Source organism: Manis pentadactyla, chromosome 1, assembly GCF_030020395.1.
Source record: "Manis pentadactyla isolate mManPen7 chromosome 1, mManPen7.hap1, whole genome shotgun sequence".
NCBI classification, from domain to species: Eukaryota; Metazoa; Chordata; class Mammalia; order Pholidota; family Manidae; genus Manis; species Manis pentadactyla.
Window position 1 is genome coordinate 29762335 of NC_080019.1, and position 22633 is coordinate 29784967.

The window sequence follows — 22633 nt, forward strand, 5'->3', positions numbered from 1 at the left end:
TCTATAACTTCGTTTTTATTTTTAAAGTCCATAAACACTCTAGGCTTTAGATGTTTTGTCTGCACTGAGAACCCTTAAGTTTTCATGTTGGTATGTTTGTGATACTAGGAATTTGACCAGTTATAACTGGCTGCTGTTTGAATGCAGGAAATTCTCTTTTGGAATGCCATTTCCATAGGCTCACAAAATGTGATGCCTCCCTGCCCCAGCAGTTAATGTGGACCATCAGTGATGGCCTTACGCAGTTCATTTCTCACACATTCTCTGTGTTGCATAAAATTGAAAATGAGGGTTATATAAATTAATAATCTTAAGTGCATTACATGTTGTATGTACAAGGGCTGAAAGAAGGTAAAAAGGTAGTGGTGGAGGGGGACAACTAATGGAGCAGGTAAGACACAATGAGACCCAGAGATCAGGGTCCATCTAGTCTTTTTCTTAGGAAGACTGAAAAAAACAAAACTTTTTTCCATAGAAGGAGGCAAAGGAATGTGTGGGTAAGTGCCTTCTATACGCCAAGTGCTGTGCTAGTTTCTGGGAACAAGTAGAAGACTAAGATATTATCTACTTGTAGGGAATTTATAGTTTAATAGAGGAAATGGTCACCAAAAACCATGTCAGATGCATCAGACACTAAGTCAATCCTCATGTTTTGTGGATTGCATGTGTGTGAATTTACCTATCCCCTAAAATTTGTTTATAACACTAAAGTTAATACTTGTGATGCTTTTCTGGTCATTCAGAGACATGTGCAGAGCAGCAAAATATTGGAGTTACCTGATGCACATGTTCCCAGCTGAGGTTAAATAAGGCAACACTCTGCCTGTTATTTCAACTCTGAGAGTGCAAATGAGTGTCCTTTTGCTCTTCTTTTTTCTTATTTTTATGCTTCTTGTAGGTGATTTTGCTGTTAAAACTGGCCCCAAGCATAGTGCTGAAGTGGTGTCTAGTGTTGGTAAAGGCAAGAAGGCTGTGATGTGATACGTTTTGCAGAGAAGATATGTACTAGATAAGCTTTGTTTAGGCATGAGTTATAGCTCTGTTGGCTGTGACTGCAATGTTAATGAAACAACAGTGTATATTAAATAAAACACACATACATAATACAAGGTTAAGTATTAATCAGTTGACAAAAATGTGACCAGATGCTGGCAGGAACCTAACCTTGTATTTCCCCTAAAAGCAATGGTTCACTATTCACTAATTCGGTTTTTGCAGAGACTTCATAGAACATAATTAGTGTGAATAACGAGAGTCACCTGTGCTGTGGAGCACTCAGCACCTGGAGTGGAGAGGTGAATGGGCGACTGTTCCTAGAATGAGGTTAGGGACTGATGAGGTGGGGAATCACAGCCATGATTTGTAGGGCCTGAAAGATAAAGCAGTAAAGCCAAAATGGGTTTCATACAGGAAGAAATGGGAAGATTATATGAAGTCAGAAGGCAGGCTTAAAGGGAGTAAGATAGCTGTAGGGACAGGAGGTTGTAGTGGAGATCAGATTGGAGAAAGGGTGTGGGTGGAGTTGAAGGCCTATTTTGGAGACAGAGAGCAGCACGTTTGTTGTTGAACTGACGATTAACAGGAAGGAATGTTGAACCCCCAGGGGATGATATAGTAGTACTTATATCAAAGGGCCCAGACAGCTAACAAAGACAATTTTATTGCCCACTGAGTGCAGCTGTGTGCATGTTTCTAGAGATTCCAAGAACCCTGAGACATCCAGGAATCTTAAAAGCCCAGGTGGAAAAGCAGGAATAAAGAGGCCTATGCAAAGTATCAAATGAGTGGCCAGGTTCTTTAATGCACAGAATTCAGTGCATGTTTTGGTTTGCAAGCCCCACCCCCCTTATGCCTTGGGAAGGATGCTGAGGAGAGTCAACATGGCTTGTTTATTAATTGGATGCAGGGAGAGGAGGGGAGGATTGAATGGTCAAGAGCTGCTCCAGGGTGTTAATTGTCATGAGATGCTTTTTCCTTCTGCAGAGCTTAGACTGATATTATACCCCAGGTTTTTCTTTTTATCTCTTGATGCCTGTAGTTCTGCAATTTTTAGTTCCCTTATCATGTGATTTTCATTTTTATGGCATTCAAGATGCAAATATGCAGACTTACAGTGTGTTGAACAGAGGTAATGATTCCTCTCAGTTCTGTTTGTGTGGGGTTTGGGGATGAGTAAGCTTCTACTTGACTGTCTTTAAGGTTTCACCGAAAACTGGACATTGCCTCTAGTCTTCCAAACTTGCCCACTGGCCATTGGATTAGGTTTTGTTTCTTTTGTCATTGCTCCTTGTGATGGGACTTGGAACTGGAGGAGAGGCAAATCATATGCATATGCCACGACTGTTCAGAGTTTTCTGAGAGCTGGGTTGCTCAGTTGTGTAGCCACTAGTCATATGGACATTTGAAATGTGGATTGTCTGAATAGAGATGTTCTCTAAGTATAAAATTCCCCCTGGATTTTTGTAGACTTAGTGTGAAAAAAAGAATGTGTAATACTTCATTAATGACATTTTTATACTGATTACGTGTTGAAGTAAGATTTTGTATATCTATTGGGTTAAATAAAAAACTTGAAATCGTTTTGTCTGTTTTTGCTTTTTTCAAAATGTCAGTACTAGTTGCTCACACTATTACTTCTGTTGGACAGTGTTTCATTACTCCTTTTGAATTTCCAGGAGAAATTTGAAAATGACTGCTGGGTAGTATTACTTCTAAAGACCAAATCCTTGGGTCTACTTGTCATTTCCATGCTGTGGAGTTCCTTGTGTACCTGAGTGCAGCTCATGTAAACAAAAAGTATATGGTCCTGAATACTAACAGCTCTCCCTGCTAAGAAAACTTAGCCCTAAAAGGAAGTTTATTCTTTTTCTTTAGAATTCTTCCATAATAAAGTCAACATTCACAACAGTGACTGAAATATAATGGGTCCTACTGAATGGAATATAACTGAATCCCTTTAAGAATTGGTATCAAGTTAACATTAGCTTGTGTTTTGGACTAATCTGTATACAGTCGTATTTTTAAATGTGTACTTATTTGTCAGAAGGGGTTTTGTTGTCCCCAAGAGAGTGACTGTTTCCCAAGCTTAGTTGAACAGCTATTTGTGAGACAGCCTTAGTAAATATGACAGAAAAGAAGTCTAATTTAAGAACCATTTACTAAGTGCCTTCTCTCTGCTCAGTGTTAGCCACACAAACAAAATACAAAGAATTAAAGATGTGGTATCCACATCTCAAGAAGTTCATCATCTGGTTTAGAAGTTTGTAACATAACATTCTGATGTATGTGATGAGGTGCCAGGAGAGATTAATACCTCTTTGTAGCAGCTAAATCATTAAAATATGAAAATTGTGTATTACGAAAATGCAGATTCAAGGTTATCTTGAATAAACAACACTTCCACATCTTCTTTTATGGGAATTGTGCATGGCCTACAGCTGTTCTTCCCCACACTGTGACCGTGACAGTGTGTAAAACATAGGGACTGTTGTTCAAAGGTGTAGCCAAGTTAAACATGGTGTGGGGAGATTCTGAACTGTAACGAACAGACTCCTTTGCAGGCATTGTATATAAAATCTGTTCTGTCTTCCCATTACAGATGTTGAAACATCTTTAGAAAAGGGTCATTGTGGGAAGTTTTTATGGAATAGGTGGCCCTTGGTTTGGGTCCTAAAAGAACGAAGAGGATTTGACTCGAAGAGTTAGATGGTGTTTTAGGAGGGGAATTGATACGACTGAAGGTACACAGGAAGTAGAAAATGAATTTATCAGTGGAAGAAAGAATGCTTTATGTTAACTTGAAAGCTAATTATTTCATAGAGAAAATTTTCTAGCTGTTGCGCTAATTTGTTCTAGAGTTTATTATTCCCAAGGGACTTTGCTATGAGTCTATTTTAGATGGCTTAATTGCCTAGAGCTTCCTGAGAATTGGCCATGTTTGGGGTGGGGGATAGGGAGGTGACTGACTTTCTTGGATAGAATTATTATTTTCCAGATGTCGTTGTAGCCAAAGTTATTTATCTTGGCTTCACATTGTATAAATACAATGTACTCATGTATGAGTTTAGCAACTCGAGTAGGACAGTGAATACTTTTGGATGTGTGTATATATAAAAAAAAATGACATCACATTTGTCTAGAATTGTAGGTTTTTTCAGAGGGACTTTCACATGCTCACATTCAACATTTTTAACAGCCTTCTAAGTTAGGTGGAGTAAGTATCATCATCATCCATTTATTTCCAGCTGAGAAACTGGGGCTCAGAGAGGCTGTCTTTCCCCAGAGTCATGTGGCTAGTGAATGACTGGGCCAGAACTAGATAGCTCTTGCCTTCTAGCCCAGGGTAGCTTTTCCCTGGTATGACACCTGCTCTCTGTAGAGATGCTGCTGGCGGTGACTGCTCTTCTAGTCTCCTGAGTTCCTGGTGCTCAGCCTTGTCATGAGGAACTGACTCAGAGAAATGAGAGTCTGCTGATTCAGAGCTGAACACCCTTTTCCCAGCCTCTCATTTCCCAGCTTTCTCTTCTCATAAGTTGATTTTTATCCATCCACAAGCAGCTTTCTTAGTCTTTGTAGCTATTAGAGCTCTTAAAACACTTTAGGAGTCTTTCTCACTTAATTTGCCAGGGTAAACTTATTATATGAGAAGCCTTTAATCTTAGCTATATTAAGGTAGTATCGCTCCTGTTGCCTGTCAAACCAAAACTGAAGGATAAACAAAGAGGAGCAGGTTCTGTCACTAAATTTACTCTTAACCTCGACATGGATTTCCTTGAATAATTCTCATTAACATTATTCTGCTGTGTATACTGACTCTTGGATTCTATGGCTTTGTAGCAGGCCACAAGGGAATGAGATCCTAGTAAAAGGGTTATTATAGTAGTCCTGGTAAAGCACAGGACTTGGAATAGGGTGGTAGCAGTGAAAATCGGTATGTAGGCATCTCTGTGGGCAGGAGTCAGGAGGGAACCAGGATAAAACTTCTCTCCTTCTCCACCTTTCATTTTTACCCATGGGAAGCAGGGAGAGGGCCTTACTGCTCTGGATATGCCTAGTAAGACCCTCTGCCATCCCTTCACCCCCCACAGCACCGACAGCCCTGTCACACCACCAGCACATCTGCCATGAGACTTAGCACACTAATTCCATTATCACTGTTCCATCAACATCGTGGACAGGGCCTGGCACATCAAATATTTGAAGGGCTGCATGAATGGAGTCCTAAATTTATTAAATTATTCTGCAAAACAATAAGATAGCTATAAATTATAGAAGAGTGTGAAATGCTTTTAGTTTTGTTTAATCTCATTTGGTGGTTTAATTATAGCACATATTAATGAATAACTCCCAGTAATAACAGAATTATGCCAATGGCTGTACTAGTTAAAATAATAAGTTATTGTTTGTGTGATGCCATTTCCAGTAATTTGATTGGATTATTTATTCCTCCATGAAATAAACGGTTGTATCCCCATGTTGTAAATGTTAAAAAAAATTATAAATCTTAAAGATATTTTTTTAAATGTTGGGAGAGAAAGGCTTTTTTACAAAAAAAAAAAAGCTCTTTTCCAGGGAGACTGAGAGACAGTGTAATGTGAGACACAGATGTGCGGTTTACCTGAGTGGAGCAAGGTACACGAGAAGGTACAGACAATGAGAAGGCAGACCTCTTGCAGAAGGTCTTGATGCTCAGCCAACGTGGCTAAAGCTTCAGTTGTGGCTTATGATTGTGAGCTGCTGTGTCTCAGTACTGACAGCATTTTAGGGCTTGACTTTGCCTGTACAGCATTGCACTTTGAGTTCTCCAGGCTTCATTCATTTCAAAGCGTGAACAGAAATGTTTTATGTTATAGTAGTATATCCCAGTGGAAGGGAGATGGAAATAACTGAGCATTCCCCACTAGGTATTTTTTCAAACATGCTTCTCATGAATTAAGCAATTTGGTAAGATTTGTGACAGTTTTGATGGGGAGAGTGGGAGCCCTGAAAACTGGCAACATCACAGAGCCATTTTGGGGCAACTAGGCAGATCCAGCAAATGTGCTGAATAGGAGTTTCTCCAACAGTCCTTCAAGGGAACTACTACTTTACTCTGTAACTGTGTGCCCTAATCACATGCTTTGCAGAGAACAAGAGACCTGTGAACCATTCCAGAGATGATGGCCCCAACCCAGCAGCTCAGTTTCCAACTTCTTAAGCAGATTTGGACTATTGATACTTAGGCTAAGGTCCAAATGCTAGTGACAGCCTGGTTTGAAATCAGAGTTAAACTTTAAAAGTAGTGTAACATTTGTCACTAGTAGGTTTCTAACTTTTGGAAGTCTTAAAAATAATTGTGTCTGTTACTAAATTCAGTAAAATATGGGGATGGGTTGTAAAAATCATACATAGGGAAAAAGGATTATAGTTCTGATATTGGATCTTAAAAAAAGTAATGAAAGTTTTTACCTAAATCGCTGATCATCCAACTGATTCCAGGAAGGGTGAATCTTTACTGAGACAGAAAGATAAGCAGTGCCCCTTCTTGTGAGCGGAGAGTTAAACTGCAGAGCCTTATAACCTTGAATTAGCAGGTCTGGCCTGGCCTGGATGCTGCTTTTTCATGCTAGTTTGGATATGAAATAGTTACAGCCACAGTTTTATTATAACTCTCCTCCTCAGGGCCATTGTTTCATTTATTATGTTGGGGATCTTCTGGAGTCTCACCTTTAATTCTCCTTATCTCTGTGTTGTCAGCATGCTGTTACTTGGTTAGATAGCCTTTGTATAGTCTTTTTTTTTTAAAAAAAAGTATAATACCTGTATCTTAAAATTGCTTTCATCGTCATGTATATTGTGTTGCTGCTAGGTACTAAGTCTCCAAGTAAGGGGAAAATGGGGAATTTTGTTTTTAGCTAGATATATAAAAAGAGTATATAGCTGCAGCTATATATTTTTGCTGGTTTACATAAATAATAATAATAACAATTACGTTGAAGGGAAAATAGTGTGAGTAGAATTGCACTCTTAAAGGCTGAGGGCTTTGTTTTCCTTTCAGCTGTCTGAACTTGTTTGACTCTGGCAATTCCCTTACAATAAAGCCTGCAAAGCTGTTATAGAATAAAGACATCAAATGAACATCACATGTTTGGCAGAAAGATTTTTAAAAAATAAAGATGTTTTACCCATTGTTTATAAATAATATATACCTACTGTTGAAAAATGGAAAATAGAGGAGAATGAAAGAAAAAGCATTCTTAATCTCACTACTCAGACATTCAGTTCTTTTTTTCTAGTTCCCTACGTTCGGTTTTTAAGAATCACACCTGTTGTCAAAGCACATATACAATTTTTTATCCTGTTCTTTTTGTTTAACTTTAGGACATAAGCATTTTTCTATGTTTCACAGACTTCATGAAGAGATGCTACTCATTCTTTTAGTTACTGGGTGCTAAATGCTTGTTCTTTAAGGTCTGGGTATATGGGAGTGAAAAATAATCTGGATTATAATTAGGAACTGCATGTCATCCTGAATTTTCATCTGAATCTGAAGCTAAATCATTTCCCAGGTAGTCCCTCATTTCAAGTCAAAGCAGTAATACTAGTTGATTTTATTATGCATTGATGCTAACTTTGCATGGATCAGAAAAATCAGATCACTCTGCTTAGGAGTGCGTCAGTCAGCTAAAGTGCTGGTCTGGATAGGGTCTGAAGAGGAGGGCAGAGCAGGCATTGTGTGGCTGGTATGCTTGGTTCCTGCACAGGGAGTGTTTACCAGAGAGTGGGGCAGGGTTCACGGCAAGGTATCTCACAAGAGACTTAGTCACTCACAGTGCACGTGATTAGGGCCTCGTCCTCACAGAGGACTGAACTAATGAGAATCTAAAGATTGTAAATGGCATGGGGTTGAGATACAGGAAGAAGAATTTGATTTACTTTATCAGTCAGTGATGTCCAACTGCCTCTCCTCAACGTCTTCCCAAATCAATCTTCAGATGCTCAGGCATAGATGTGCACCACCTGTGCTTAAGTCCTGCTGCTCTGCAGCTGACAGCCTATATAATTTGGACTAATTCCTTAACCTTTCTGTGCTCCATTCTCCTCATCTGTTAAGATATTAGTGCTGCTGATTTCCTGTGATTACATGAAACACTGTCAGAACAATGCCTGGCATGTAAAATAAGCTCTTGATAAGTCTAGCTAGTTATTATCTACCTTGTATGACTGAGTTTGTATATACTGCCAAAGTTCCTGAGTGCTGAACTTGTCAGATAAGTTTAGATGTTTAGATGGCATTAGTGCAGGTATGTTATTTTCTGATTGCACACTGACCTGGTATTGTGAAGATGGGCCACTGCTTAGGTATTAGGAGCTATTCATGATCATATTTCTGAAAACAGCCAAATATTGACAGACTTGGTCTTAAGTCTGGATCTGTCTCCAAAACCTTTTCCCCTAAAGCACACTGTTTCAGTAAAGTGTTCTCATCCCCTTACCTTATCCACTTGCTCTAGCCTAGTGTGAGGGCCTTTTTTTTTTAAGCTTATATTGAACTATGACAGAAAAGTATACATATTTTGCTTGCTGTGTGTTCACAGCACCAGCACCCAGATCAAGAAACAGTAGTTTCCCAGCACCCAGTAATATTTTTGTATCTCCTTCTGGGGGTCATTTTGAAAACTACTGCTAGAAAGGCTTGTGATCAGTTGCTCATAGGTGTGAAAAAGGCACTATGGGAGAGGGAATTTTACACCCTAAGACAAGGATCAGCTGTGGCTGCGGCTGTGGATCACGAGCCCTGCCACTCCCTCCCCTCCGTTTATTCTTCCTTTTTTTTCTCATTAAGGTAATGTGAATAGGCAGATAGAATTTCTTTATAGAAAGATTTGTTAGATGAGAATAATTGGGCTGGACTTTTTAGGGAACTATGTTAGGAACTTCCTTTTACTCTCAGCAAACCTACCTTTCTCAGTTGTGGCTTTTGATGTTTCCTTACACACAGTGATCACAGTTTTGTTTTTCCTTGTTTGTTTCTTTAATTGCCTGAACAGTGTGAAGTCAAAGGAATACAGAAATTAATAAATACTTACCTTGAAACTTCCCTGACTTTAATTCTTCCAACTCTAAATCAGACCTGGGAATTGATTTTTCCTCAGATGCCAAATCTTTTTGATTGGAGGAGGGTCACTGGGATGCTGCATTGGAAGGGTTTGGAAAGGAGTCTAGGCACAACAGGAAGCTATTCTCGTTGCTGAGAGGTTTTTCCCATGGGCAAAAGAGATTGGACTGGTGTCTTGAGCACCAGGTATTTGCCTTGTATGATCTAAGTGATACATAGGCTGTTTCTTGACTCGTACTTATCAGCACTCTTCTCTAGAATGACTCTCAATACCTGGGCTGTGAGATTGGAAATAGAACAACTACAGCTTAAAAAGTTGAAATATTAGTTTCCCTTACATATGTCATGTGGATTCATAATACTTCCATACTTCTCTGATCCCCCTTCCAACATCTGACAAAGTTCATCTGTACTGTGGGAGTATCTGTAGTGGCATCAGTACTTCCAGTCAACATATTGAGCCACAGGTGGAGTGTGGGGTCCAGTCAGTGATAGCAGATACTTTTCTAAATGTACAAACATGGCTGAACTGTGTGAAGGAAATAGAGACCCTGAGTAGGGTTTTAAACAGGGTCAGTGGTACATTTTAATATGTATATTATTTAATATCTAAGAGTAGAGTATCCATTATGATAATGAGTAATAGTGTCAGTATGACTCCATTTTGGAAAAGAGAAGATGGAGAAAGGAGATTGGATTGCGTAGAGAACAGAATTTTGGCCACCGAAGGTCTAAAGATACCTTTCTTCTAGCTACTCTATGAGCTTCACCAATATCTCAGAAGAATGGTTGTGATATTATTATTTGTTTTTCCATTGACTGAAGAAATTTTAAAACTTCCATTTAAATATAAGGAAATTTGTGGAGCCATATAGAGGCACCCCTTTTAAGTACATGGTTGTGGTTTGATATCCATCTCTATTACATTTTATCAGATTTTGAACTGTGGAATTAAGGGTCACTAGGGGAGGAAGAGAGGAAATTTCATTTTCACTTTTAAAAAGTCTTTAAGTTCTTTCTGTTAAGATTCCACATGAGTCACACTGACACAAGATGTTAAAGCTTCTAAAGAAACTTTTGCTGTAGTCAGAGAGAAAGATTGAGTGTGTGTATTTGAGAACAAGCACATCCATCAGGCTGTTAAGCACACTGCTTAGTGCAGGTAGATTCATATCCTGGTTTTAATGTAAATATTTAATGTTATTAAATCAACAAAAGTTAACTTACATGAGTAAGACCTATATGAAGTACAAAGATGAATGTCAAGACCCAGTTTTTATACTCAAAGTTTAACTTATGATCTAGTTAGAATCAGAAGGGATGTGCACTACTCTCTGCAAAGCAATTATGTATTAAATGTTAAAAGTATGGTTTAAAAATATTTTAGAAATTCAAGGGAGAAAAAAATCTTCCAGCCCAGAAAGTCTTCTTGGGAAAGATGGAATGTTTACCAAGGAAGTGGTTCTCAACTGTATGGTTCACAGGCCAGCTGCAAGAGCCTTGTGGGAGCTTGTTAGAAATGTAAATTCTCAGAGTCCACCCCAGAACTGCTGAATCAGAAACCCTGGGACAAGGCCCAGCAGTTTGTGTTCATAAGCCTGCTGGTGTTTGAGTGCTGTGCTACCAAGGAAATGGTGGCTAAAAGGTGTGCTGACTGAATTTAGGGAGAAACAAGGACTGGGACCTGGTAAGTGTTTAGTTAAAGATGGCTGGCTGAATGAAGGAATCACACAGAAATGGTTTAGAGTTTCCTATGCCATTCGCTTTAGTTTTTGTTGAAGAGAATTCTTTCCCAATGCAGTTTGATTTTAATTTTATCCAAATGTCTTTTGTAACCATGTTGCCATTTTCATCTCACATTATTCTGATCCTTTAAAATATTTGCATCATCTGAATAGGGGATAAAATTTGCATTTTTTGTAACAGTATTTACAGCCTTTGGAAAATGTAAAATATCAGAATGATTGAACAGCTTTGTGGCCATCTACTAGGTAAATGTATGCACAGAATACATGTTTTAAAAGAGGGTTTTATGTCCTTTCATCATGTCCTAGATAAATGTCTTTTAGAGATCAAAGTTTTAAAAGTGAAATTCATTTTTTTTATACATAAAATATAGAATGTGTTCCCCTGGCATTGCCTCTACATATTTTACAAACTTAAGTTATTTTGGCATTTTAAAGCACCCACCCTATCAACATTGAACTATACTTCCATTTCTCCTATGGTTTTAGAGGCACTGAGCCCCAGGTGGACTGGAGACGTTGACTGGGGGCCTCCTTGGGCTGCGGGTTGGGTTGGCGTGATGATGGTGGAAGGACGCTTGACCACAGTCTGTGCTCATCAGGCCACCCTGGGCCTGAAATGGAAAAATCATAGGGCCTCCGTGAGTAATCTTCTGATTCTCTGTTAAAAAGATAAAGTGATTTTTTTAAAGACAGTTCTAAGGAGAAAAGGAACCCAAATTAAACTGTGGTCATGCAGTTAAGCTTTAAAACTCAAAAATGTGCTCACTGTCCTGGAAAAATAAATTCATTTTCTGCTGCTCTGGTTTTATTTTGGCACTGTCCACTTAGCATGTGCCACAGAGAGAAATCTCGTTGTCGTTGTAGGTGTGTTGTGATCTTCACTTCTCAGGAGGGTGTATTTAAGATCTTTTCTGGTTTGTTATAAAGGAACGTTAGGGTCACATTATAATAAAGACTTCAGGTAATTAAGGTCCCTGCTGTGGTGTCATTAGATTTTTCTCACACTTGTAGAGTGAAGTATCTGGCTGCCATGTGTAAAGATACATTTAGAACCTCCTGAACTAAAGACCCAGCCAAGGTTTGTCAGACTTCAGGGACCTGCTAATGTTTTCTTCAGCCAAATTCAAGGCTGAGGAAAAGGAAAAGGAATTGGGACAATCCCTTATAGTTTTTTTGTATCAAGATTTGACCTGTGTTTTAGGATCTTATGATTTTTATTGTTTCTAAAAGAAAAATTATTTTTTTCCATGAATTCACAATACTGTGGAAAAATCATATTTTTTCTGTGGCATTATTCTCATTTTACAGATGTGTGTTCATGTCAGAAGCCAGAATTGAACTGCTTTTGTCCTTGGGTTCTGGTAGTTTAGGGTTTTCTTGGCTTTAATATGCTCAGTAATCAAGTATTCAGTGCAAGGGTTTTGAGAGATTTTGGCTTCTCGTTTATTGTTTTCTTACTATTATGTATGTATTAGTATTAAATATATATATATATATATATATTTTGTATTAAAGCAAGGATGTGTCCCTACTCTTCCTCCCTGGCATGACCTCCTATGCACTAAGCCCTACATTTGTCTGTTGTAACCATATCTCTCACTTGCTATAGGTAGAATTTTGCAAAGTTGCAGAGTAAAGACTTGTCAGCTGACACTTGCTCACATGAAAGCCATTAAGAGGGTGATGTGGCCAATGTCACAACAACCTTGCAGCTGAAGGCAAGTTGCTGCATTTACCCAGAGCCATATGAATAGGTCTTGTGACCGATTAATTGACTACTGCGTAAACTCCAACAGGGGAGCACAGATGGAGTGAGTCAGTCCAAGCTGCTCAACCTGTTGAGTGTTTTGTCTTTTGCCAACCAGAGTACAAGCTTAGGAACAAAAGTAGGAAGTGAGATTTGGACTTGTCTGTTTATAATGGGTTTGCTGAGAGCATGTTCTATAACGTGATGGATGCATCTGACTTCCTAAATCTTTGGCAGGCTTAATTTACGTAACACATGAATGTTCCCTTTTTTCTTTTTCTTTTCTTTTCTTTTTTTTTTTTTAACTTTTAAAAGAGGAAATTAGTAGGCTGCTGCCAAGTAGCTTGTCTCACCTACTGTATCAGCAGTGCAGGGATCATTTAGGACGGCTGGCCATTGTGGAATATCCCTCAAACAACCAAGGATCTTCAGCGCTTGTGTCCAAGTCCATGCTGATAGTCGGGATAAACCAGAAGAAGGTCAAACGGCTCGGGATGTGCGGCGGCACAGCGAACACCCCAAACCGGCCAGGGGGCTGGCAGAATTCAGCCAGATGTGTGAGTGATGCCGTTTCTGGAGCTGGGAGGACTTACAAGACACTGTTATGCACAAAGATTCGAAAATGTGCCAGGGTAGGAAGGGGCACAGATCACACGGAACTGGACAACAGGTTTGAAGCATTAGTTCTATTTTAAAATCTCAAATTTTTAATTTGATTCACTGTGTACCAAGCAGATTAAATTGTATTGATCTGAAAGTTGTTTTCTGAGAGCTTTTAAGTAGAAGACAAGACGTGGTTAGTGGGTGGGCAGAAACAAGTTCTTTCCTTTATAGAAAAGGTGTAGGCATGGGCGTTTTTTCGTGACTTTCAATTCATCTGCTTTCCTCTTAACTTTTCATTACCTCTGCTGGAGCCAGCTTGCAAGAAATGGTTACCTCCTTGTCCTATGTTGAAGCTATGTAGCAATACAATTCACAGTGATCATCGGGAAAGAGCTGCAGGCCTGAAGTACCACCACATTTGGTAGATGGGACACAGGATTGGGAGTTCTCACTTCTTAATCCTGTTAAACAACAAAATTTGAAGATCTAATTGGCTTTATTAAGCGATTCATGAATCAGGCAGCATCCCACCTAGCAAGTAGAGAGGTGCTCTAAGTAGTTGTACCAAAATGGAAGGTTTTTATAGGAACAAGTGTGGGGTAAGGGAGTTAGCAAAGGAAAAGAAAAGATTGTTTCAAGTAAAGTCACCCTCCAAAAGGGGGAAAAGCAGGGGGTCTCATCATGCACAGGACCTCACCTTCTTTTGGGGAATGGAGAGGGCCCCAAGCAACAGATTACCTTATTGGTGCTGACCAGAAACTGTGAATAAGTCTTTGCTTGGGGACAAGTGACTCTATATGGGCTTGTTTCTTTTTTTTTTTAGCCTTTAGTTTCTTTTATAATCTTTTTTTTTTTGATAGTCCACATGGTGAGTAAATTGCTATGCTTCATAAATTTTTGTTATTCATACAATTTTAGATTCCCCAAATAGATATTTGGGGTAAGGGGGGTGGCATCCACAAAAGAAAATAACATCACAGAGATAGAGATGATAATACAGCTGGAGAATATACCCAGTGATGCTGTAACGTCTTCCCTATGTTGGCAGATAGTAACTACACTAGTTGGGGTGTGGATTTAATACTGTGGGTAACTGTTGAACCACTGTGCTGTATACTTGAAATCAAATAAGGTTGAATATCAACTATACTTAAATTTAAAAAAAAAGATTAAAGGCTATAGCTTTAGCAGCTATGTGGCGTTAAGCAAATTAATTGACCTCTCTGAGCATCAGTTTCCTCAACTTAAAATGAATATGGTAATAGTATCCAAGTCATAGGATTTTTCTGAGGATTAAATGTAGTAATTTTTGTAAAACTCTTAGAACAGTACCTGGCAGTAAGTGAGAGCACTATAAATGTAGTATTTATGTTAATTAATGAATTCAGTACACAACTGTTGAATTGGTCTCAGCTGTCTTAATTTTTGGAACAAAGGAAGTCTGTAAGCAGTTGCTATAAACTGAATATTTGTGACCTTCTAAAATTCATATACTAAAACCTAATCTCCAGCATGGCAGTACTAGCGGTGGGCCTGTGGGAGGTGCTTAGGTCATGATGGTGGGCCCATAATAAATGGGATCAGCAAGACTTCAGAGAGCTCTCTGGCACCTTTCCCCTGACTGAGGACACAGAGAAAAGCTAGCCTTCTATAAAACAGGAAGCAGACCCTAACCAGAAATCAGATCTTCTGGCACCATTAACTTGAATTTCCCAGAAATAACTCTGTTGTTTATAAACCAAAAAAAAAAAGAAAAAAGAGAGAGAGAGAAAGAAAAGAACATGCAGAAGCACACAACTTTTTCTTAAAAGTCTCTCAAAATTTTTGGTATGAACTTCTGCTTCTCACTCTGATCGAACTTGCTATTCATTGGTGGATTTTAATCATTTTTATTTAAGCAACTTTAAACTTAACGTTTTCATATCCATTATCTCCTTTCCTTATTTTGACTTCTTTGATGTTGAGATTTTTTTTAGAATTCTGTACAGTGATGACATATACTTTCCAATGAAGTGGAATTCATTGCTAGTCGGACCAGTTGTCTCAGTAGACTGCCTCCACTTTCTCTTCTCCTTCCTACGATATTGAAAATGTATTCATTATTTGCAGTATTGTGCTTGGTTTTCTGAATTTCTTTAGGACTTGGGCCAGTTTCAGAGTGAATTATTGACAGAAGCTTGCTCTGTAAGGATCTGGCTCCAAAATGTTCACGACTTATCTGTTTGTTCAAGTCAGGTGGCAGTTACGTAGACTTCCAACTCCCTCTTTGCTCTCCAGTATCTTAAATCAATAGTTTTAGATGGTCATTTTAGCAGAGCACAGTAATTTTTTTTCTTCTCTTTGTGATTTCCAGTTATTCAAAGGTGAAGGGAAAGATTACACAAATACATTAGAGTCCATTGGATACCAAAGGTGACCAGGACCACATGTAAAACTGACACAGTTCTGTACAGAAAGAAACACTAATCGTCCAATTATGGTGCATCTGGAATTATCTCTTTCAGAATAGAAGTGTCCTCTATATCTTCACCTCCATTCTCCTTAATCTCTAGAATGACAGATATTGGGGTTCAATTTATTTCACAAAATTCCAGAATCACAAAAATCTACAGATTTTGATGAGACAGTTAAAGCTTGTCAGTAAAAAAAAAAAAATCCTTGCTAAAATTCAGTTAAAATCTAGTAACTCTGAAAAACAATGCTGGGTATATGATGTAGTCTTCAAACAATTGCTTCCAGTCTTCTTTTTTAAAATATCAACCATAGCAAAGCTGCTAATAACTTGATTTTCCCAACTTCTCCCAGCAAATGAGGTTAAGGTCTTAGGGTGTTTATATGAGGAATCTGGGAGTATTTGCCAAGCATTATCTGTGACTCTTTGTTTTCTCTGATGGCAAGAGAACATTTGGTAGACCTTGTGTTAACAAGTTCACCTCACACACAGTGAAGAGGAACAGAAAGCACTTCAGAGTCAATTGTGCTTTAAGTTTCATATCTTGAAATTTGGATTCAGAAGAGTCTCTTACTGCTTTAGAATCACCAGGATGGAAGGAGCAGAAGAATTCATGAACATGGACCCCTGGCTTGTCTATGATTTGGACAGTATTCTTTATTTGCAGCATTGTGCTTGGTTTTATGGATTTCTTTAGGACTTGGGCCAGTTTTGGGGGTAAAGTGAATTATTAACAGGAGCTTTCTCTATGATTTGGATGAACTAATTCTATTACAAAAGAAAGAGCCTTAGATTGTTTGCAGTAGTCACTTAACAAGAAAATAAGTGCAGAAACCAGTATTTTCCACTAGCGAACTGCTCCACAGAGATAAGCTGTGTAGTAGATTTTACTCCGAGTCTTTATTTATATTAGTTAGGATTACTGACTAGGAATTTTAAAAAGTAGTTACTAGATTTAGAGAGAGAGATGCTAAAGCAATGACCCAAAAACTGAAGATTTTAGTAAAAGGCTATTAAAAGAAAGTCTAACGCAGGTTGTAGGGGTGGGGAGAGTGTTTTTCATTGTGTTCTTCACTTAGAAAACCATTTCACTGTGTGAAAAGTATTCTGCTTTGATACTAAGAAAATATAGCTGTTAGACAGGTTGAATGAAGTGGGTAGAGAAAAAAACCAAACCCTAGTCAGCTGACGGTCTTGTGCTCCATGACAAGCTTCGCAGGGAGGTTGTAAATTGCTGGGTGTGATGCTTTCAGGTGCACCGGCTATTACCATCACAAGTTCATCTGCCCTTTCTGCATTCCTTCCCTTTTCACTGATTTTATGTGCCACGAGGAATTTTCTTTGACTGGTTGAAAGAGTTTATTTCCAGTTGTTGATTTAGAGATGTAATTGAGAATGAGTGAATGAATGAAGGAATGCAGTGGTAATACTATTGCTGCAGAGTCATGTCTGACTTAGGTTTAAAGGACGTTCACCCTTTCCCTTGGCCACATATTGGGAATGAATCAGAGCAGTCTTAGTACAGGGGTTTTGAGGGAAGTGTGAGCTTGCTTCATAGAAGCTGACAACTGACATAAACTTTTGTCTGTGTTGTATTTTTGTAAGTATTGATGACCTGACAGGATATAGTCCTTGTTCTTAATCGCCATAACTATTTGTGTTCAGAATGACAATGTTCCAGGCAGAAGACAAGGTGACTCCAGTGCTGGGGTCTGCATGCAGGGAAGTCACTGGGTTGCTTCTGAAGCCTCGTTCCCCAAGAGTTCTGGCTTGGCTGTGTGCTGAGCCGGAATGCTCAACTGAACTGGCCCATGATTTCTAGTTCTTCTGTTGTGAGTCAGGCTGTGGCTTAGCCTTATCCTTTTATTGTTATAGTAACAAAAGCTGAATAGCTGCTGGACAATGATGTAGCAAGCCCTGGTGGGAATTGGTGAGAGCAATAACCTGTGACCCATCCAAGATTATAATTAAACGCCCAGTCAAAACTCACCCGAGGGAATCCAGCCTGTGGGCTCTAGAAACACCAAGCAAGGTCCCTGACAATTCTCTTCCCGTCTTATGGGATCCCAAGTTTTTATGGAGTGTTGGGTATCAGGTACATGGCATCAGTGTTTATATCTTGAAGGGTTTAATCCTTCCTCTTACTTGAAGGTTTAAAAAGCAAAACAAAATAACCACTACTACTCTTAGGTCTTTACAGGACAGATGTGAATTAAAATCCTGCCTTTTTTCTTACTGTGCCATTTCCTTTCACTGTCATGCCTCACTCAGCCCAAAGGCAGAAAACAACAGAAAAAAGAACTTAGCAGAGCTAAGCTAGTTTTTCCACTTAACTGATTTTTTTTTTAATTCACCTCTAACATGTGAGAACTTAGACGATAGTACGAGACACAGGAGAGGCATCTCTGACCTGGGGATCTTATCCCCCATGATCTCACCATCTGAGAGCTCATCTCTGCCATGAACTCACTGAGCCTTTAGGAGCACCACTTCATCTCCATGAGTTTCCAGTTCTCCTCTAAAAAAAATAAAAGTGGTGAATTGGGTCAGTGATCCCCAAATATGTTTTTAAAAATGTAGATTCCTGAGCCTTACTTTGGGTTCACTGGGCCATATTACTGGAAGGTAGAGCCTGTGAAACTGTTGACTTAAACACACACACACACACAAAGAGCTTCTAGGGTAATTCTGCTGGTGAATCACCTGGGAACCACCAGGTGGGTAGCATGGTGCCCAAAGTCCCTTCCAGCTCTGACATTTCTGATTGATTATCAGTGGTCGATGAGATCCAAATATGTTAGAGAAACAAGAAGACCTTGGGCAATCAAAGAAGTCAGATGTCTCAGTGGTAATCTTTTTCCATGTGAGGAAGTAAGCCATGTGGATATTTGAGGAAGTGTATTCTCAGCAGGGAGCAAATACAGAGATCCTAAGGCAGGAACAGGCTTGGTATGCACCCCAACAAGAAAAATCTTGCCATAAGGCAAAGCTGATTTGGCTTCAGAGAGTGGATGGCCCTCTGGGGAACATGAACGGGGCAGAAGTGTGCTGCTAGACAGGACTAGCTCCTTGCACACGGTGCTAGGAAAAGGCAGTGCAGGCTGCCTGCCCCTAATCTCTCTCCCACGGGCCCTTGCTTGATAACAAAAATTCCTGTTATTAGAACCTCATTTCATTGTTATTTGTAGTCTAACTGATACCTTAGCATGAACTACTTTTGTGAGAACTTGTTCCTCTGTTGGGAAGAATTAGAGCACGTGAGAGGATCGGGTGCTTTCTGTAGAGCAGTGCATGGGGGCTGGCCTTCTCTTTCCAGCTGGGCAGACAGGCCACGCAGGAACAGCCTGTAATTCTCCTGAACAGGGACGGAGACTTTGGATGGCAACACCCAAAGAGCAAATAATGTGTCTTTTTTTTATCTGCACAGATGATTCTCTAGTAGACTATTACAGACCAAAATGATCTCCAGAGAAAAATCCTACCACAAACTTTAAAATGGGTGCTTGTTACTGAAAGGTTCCTATATTTTCAAAGTTCCTTGACAGTTGAAACATTTTTCCCTTTTAAATAGACTTTATTTTTTAAGAGCAATTTTAGGTTCACAGCAGAACTGGCAGAAAGTATGGAGTACTATCTGTGCTCCCTGCCCCACTCACACGAAGCCTCCCCCACTGTCTCTATCCCGCACCACAGTGGTACGTCTGATGAATCCACATTGACACATCATTATCACCTGAACCATAGTTTATGTTAGGATTCACTCTTGGTGTTGTACATTCTGTGGGTTTTGACAAATGTACAATGAAATGCCTCTGTTTGGAGTCATACAGAATTATTTTCGCTGGCCTAAAAAATCCTCTGCACTCTGCGCACTTCTCTGCCCACTCCTATCCCTGGCAACCACTGTCTCCATAGTTTTATCCTTTCTAGAATGTCATTGTTGGAATCATACAGTATGTAGCCTTTTCAGATTGGTGGCTTTCCCTTACTAATACACATTAAAGATTCCTCCATGTCTCAACATGACTTGATAGCTCATTTCTTTTTACTCTGAATAATATCCCATTGTCTGAATGTAGCACAGTTTATTCACCTACCGAAGGGCATCTTGGTTGCTTCCAAGTTTTGGCAATTATGAATAAGGCTGCTGTAAACATCCCTGTTCAGGTTCTCGTGTGGACATGTTTTATGCCTTTGGGCAAACATCAAGAAGTGTTTGCTGGATCATAAGGTAGGAATTTGTTTTGTTTTGTAAGAAACGACTAAACTTCCAAAGTGGTTGTACCATTTTGCTTTCCCACCAGCAATGAGTGATAGTTCGTGTCACTCCTTGTCAGTATTTAATTTTGTCAGTGTTCTGAATTTTGGCCATTTTAATAGGTGTGTAATGGTATCTCATTGCTGTCTTAGTTTGTGTTTCTCTAATGAAATATGATATGGAGCATCTTCTTCATATGTTTATTTGCCATCTATATATCTTTGTGTGTGAGGTGTCTATGCAGACCTTCTGCCCATTTTAAAAATTGGGTTATTTGTTTTCTTACTGTTGAGTTTTATGAGTTCTTTGTATATTTTGGATACCTGTCCTTTATCAGATGTGTCTTTTGCAAATGTTTTCTCCCAGGCTGTGGTTGTCTTATTCTTGTTATTATCTTTGACAGACTAGAGGTTTTTAATTTTAATGAAGTCCAACTTACCAATTATCTCTCTCACGGCTTGTGCCTTTGGTCTTGTCATCATCTTGTGCAGTGGCATCTATAAATTTTCACCTACATTATCTTCTAGGAGGTTTATCATTTTTTAGGTTTGTAATTCATTTTGAGTTAAATTTTTGTGAAGGATTTAAATTCTGTGTCAAGATATTTTTTTTTTTTTTGCAGGTAGACACCCACTTGTTCCAGCATCATTTTTTTGAAAGACTGTCTTTTCTCCATGGTATTGCCTTTGCCCCTTTGTCAAAGATTGGTTGACTATATTCATGTGAGTCTGTTTCTGGGCTCTCTGCTCTTTCCCTTGGTGTATTTGTTTATTCTCTCTCTAATACCATACTGTCTTGGTTACTGTGACTTTATAGTCTTGAAGTTGAGAAGTTAGGTCTTCCAGCTTTGCCCTCGTCCTTCAATTTATCAACTGTCTTGGTCATATATTTAAAGACCAAACTTGGGAAGTGCTGGGGCAGCTCCTGGCCTCATTTTTGTCTGCTTCACCCCCATGCTCCTGCATGGCAGAGGGGGACTATGAGACCTGGAAATCCTTTTTAGAACCAATGGAAGGAAAATCCACTTTTGATAAACTAACCTTGCTATTTACCTGGGAGAACAGAATATTTTTGTGAGTTTTGCCTTCAGAGATCAGAACTATTCTACCTCTTTCTACATTAAAAAAAAATTCAATTTATTTAAACTAAATCTTTTTACATTTCTTTTGTGCAGAAAAAGCAAATACAAATATATATTCTTCTTTCTTACACAAGGGGTTGTATGCTATACACACAAAGTCTGCTCTTTATTGTTTGGACTTTCCAGTCTAATCTAGAGATCTTGTAGGTCTTGCTGTCATGTTTGCACTCTGTCTCCAACAGCTGCTCTGTGTTTTGCTGCCTGAATATAGCTGTAACTGATTTTGTTTGCCACTGCCAGTATCTCTTCCAGTTGTTTCCAGTGTTCTGCTTTTAGCAAACATGCTCAATCACATGTTTGTCTGTTTTGTTCTAGAAGTGGGTTTGGTGCATCCAGAGTTAAAAGTACTGATAATTCTGATAGCTCTGACAAATTATTGTGCGTATGCAGTTGTACCGTTTTGTGCCTTAGATCTCTTGAGTGGGGTGTCTAACTTTTGGATTTTTGCCAGTCTGATAGGTGTATGATTTTAATTTACTTTTTTCTAAGAGTAGGATTTAGCATCTTTTCTTATATTTAAAGACCGTCTTAATTTTTTTCCGTGAACTGTCTTGTCTATGGCCCATATTTCCATTGGTGGTTTGCAAGCCTTTTTTCTTTATTGATTTCTGGTTGGTCTTTCTATATTAGGGAGTTTAACCCTTTGTCTGATATGAGCTGCTAATTTTTTTGTGAACTTTTAAAAAAGACCTTAACTCTTTTGTTTTTGAATAATTGAGATCATACTGTATACATGATTCTGTGTTCTGCTTTTCAGTCTTAATGTTTTGTTATCAGCATTTTTATTTTTCAGATGTGGCATGTTTTTGTACCTCAGAAGGAAATGCAGAGGGAGATTCTGGAATGTAGAGGATGTTACTCTGGCTCATTTGTTGCTGATTTAAGATGATAGTATAGCAGAGTTGGAAGAGCACAGAATTTAGGGTCAGGAGACATTGGTGTGAGTCCTGACTTTGCCACTTACTGATTATAACCTTGTTAAAGTCTCCTAACTTCTGTGTAGAACAGATTGTATAACACAGGTTCTCACGGGACCTTTGTGAAGGTCAGCCCAGGTGAAATCTGCCAAAATATTTGGCAAAGTCTAAAATGTTAGGTAGTTATTTGTGTGTTTGCTCTGCAGCTCTGCTCACCAGTCTTCCCTGCCTACATCAGAACCTCAGACCTCCTGGGAACTGGTGTCTGTAAGCATTGCAACATAGAGTAAAAAAAAAAAATGCTGTTATTTAATATGATGGAAATCAATTTGAGACAGTATTAGAACAGTAACAGCAAACTCCAAGCCATAAATAGGTTTCATAAATTCTAGGAATTGCTTTTTTAGAGAGGAACTTTGTCCTGTCCTTGGGAAAGGCAGGGAGTGAAGGACAGCAAAATGCGATATATGAATGCTGAGAAAAAAGCTCAATAAATGTCATTGTCTAAGGCCAAACTGCATATTTGAAACTAAATCTGAATGCCTTGAATTCACTAAGGTAGTTTTCCTGTAGAAGTTCACCCACTGCCTCATGCTTCAGCTACCAAGAAGCCTCTTAAAGTAAACAGTAATTAAGGTCATTTGTCTTAAGGCAATAATGCAATCTTTGA

General features: G+C 38.9%; 1 protein-coding gene across 5 annotated transcripts in view; it reads left to right on the forward strand.

The window, feature by feature from the left end:
• The window catches only part of FNIP2 (folliculin interacting protein 2), a 124153-nt gene that overhangs the window by 20039 nt on the left and 81481 nt on the right, over positions 1 to 22633 (forward strand). The window contains exon 1 of one of the 5 annotated variants that reach the window (XM_036887720.2): positions 6379 to 13262. The exons of 2 other annotated variants lie outside the window; for them this stretch is intronic. In XM_036887720.2, coding sequence (XP_036743615.2) covers positions 13042 to 13262 — 221 coding nt within the window. In that variant the 5' untranslated portion in view covers positions 6379 to 13041. Of the gene's footprint in view, positions 1 to 6378; positions 13263 to 22633 lie in introns of those variants that run through there. 2 more of the 5 variants (XM_036887721.2, XM_036887725.2) reach the window with 2 other exon arrangements.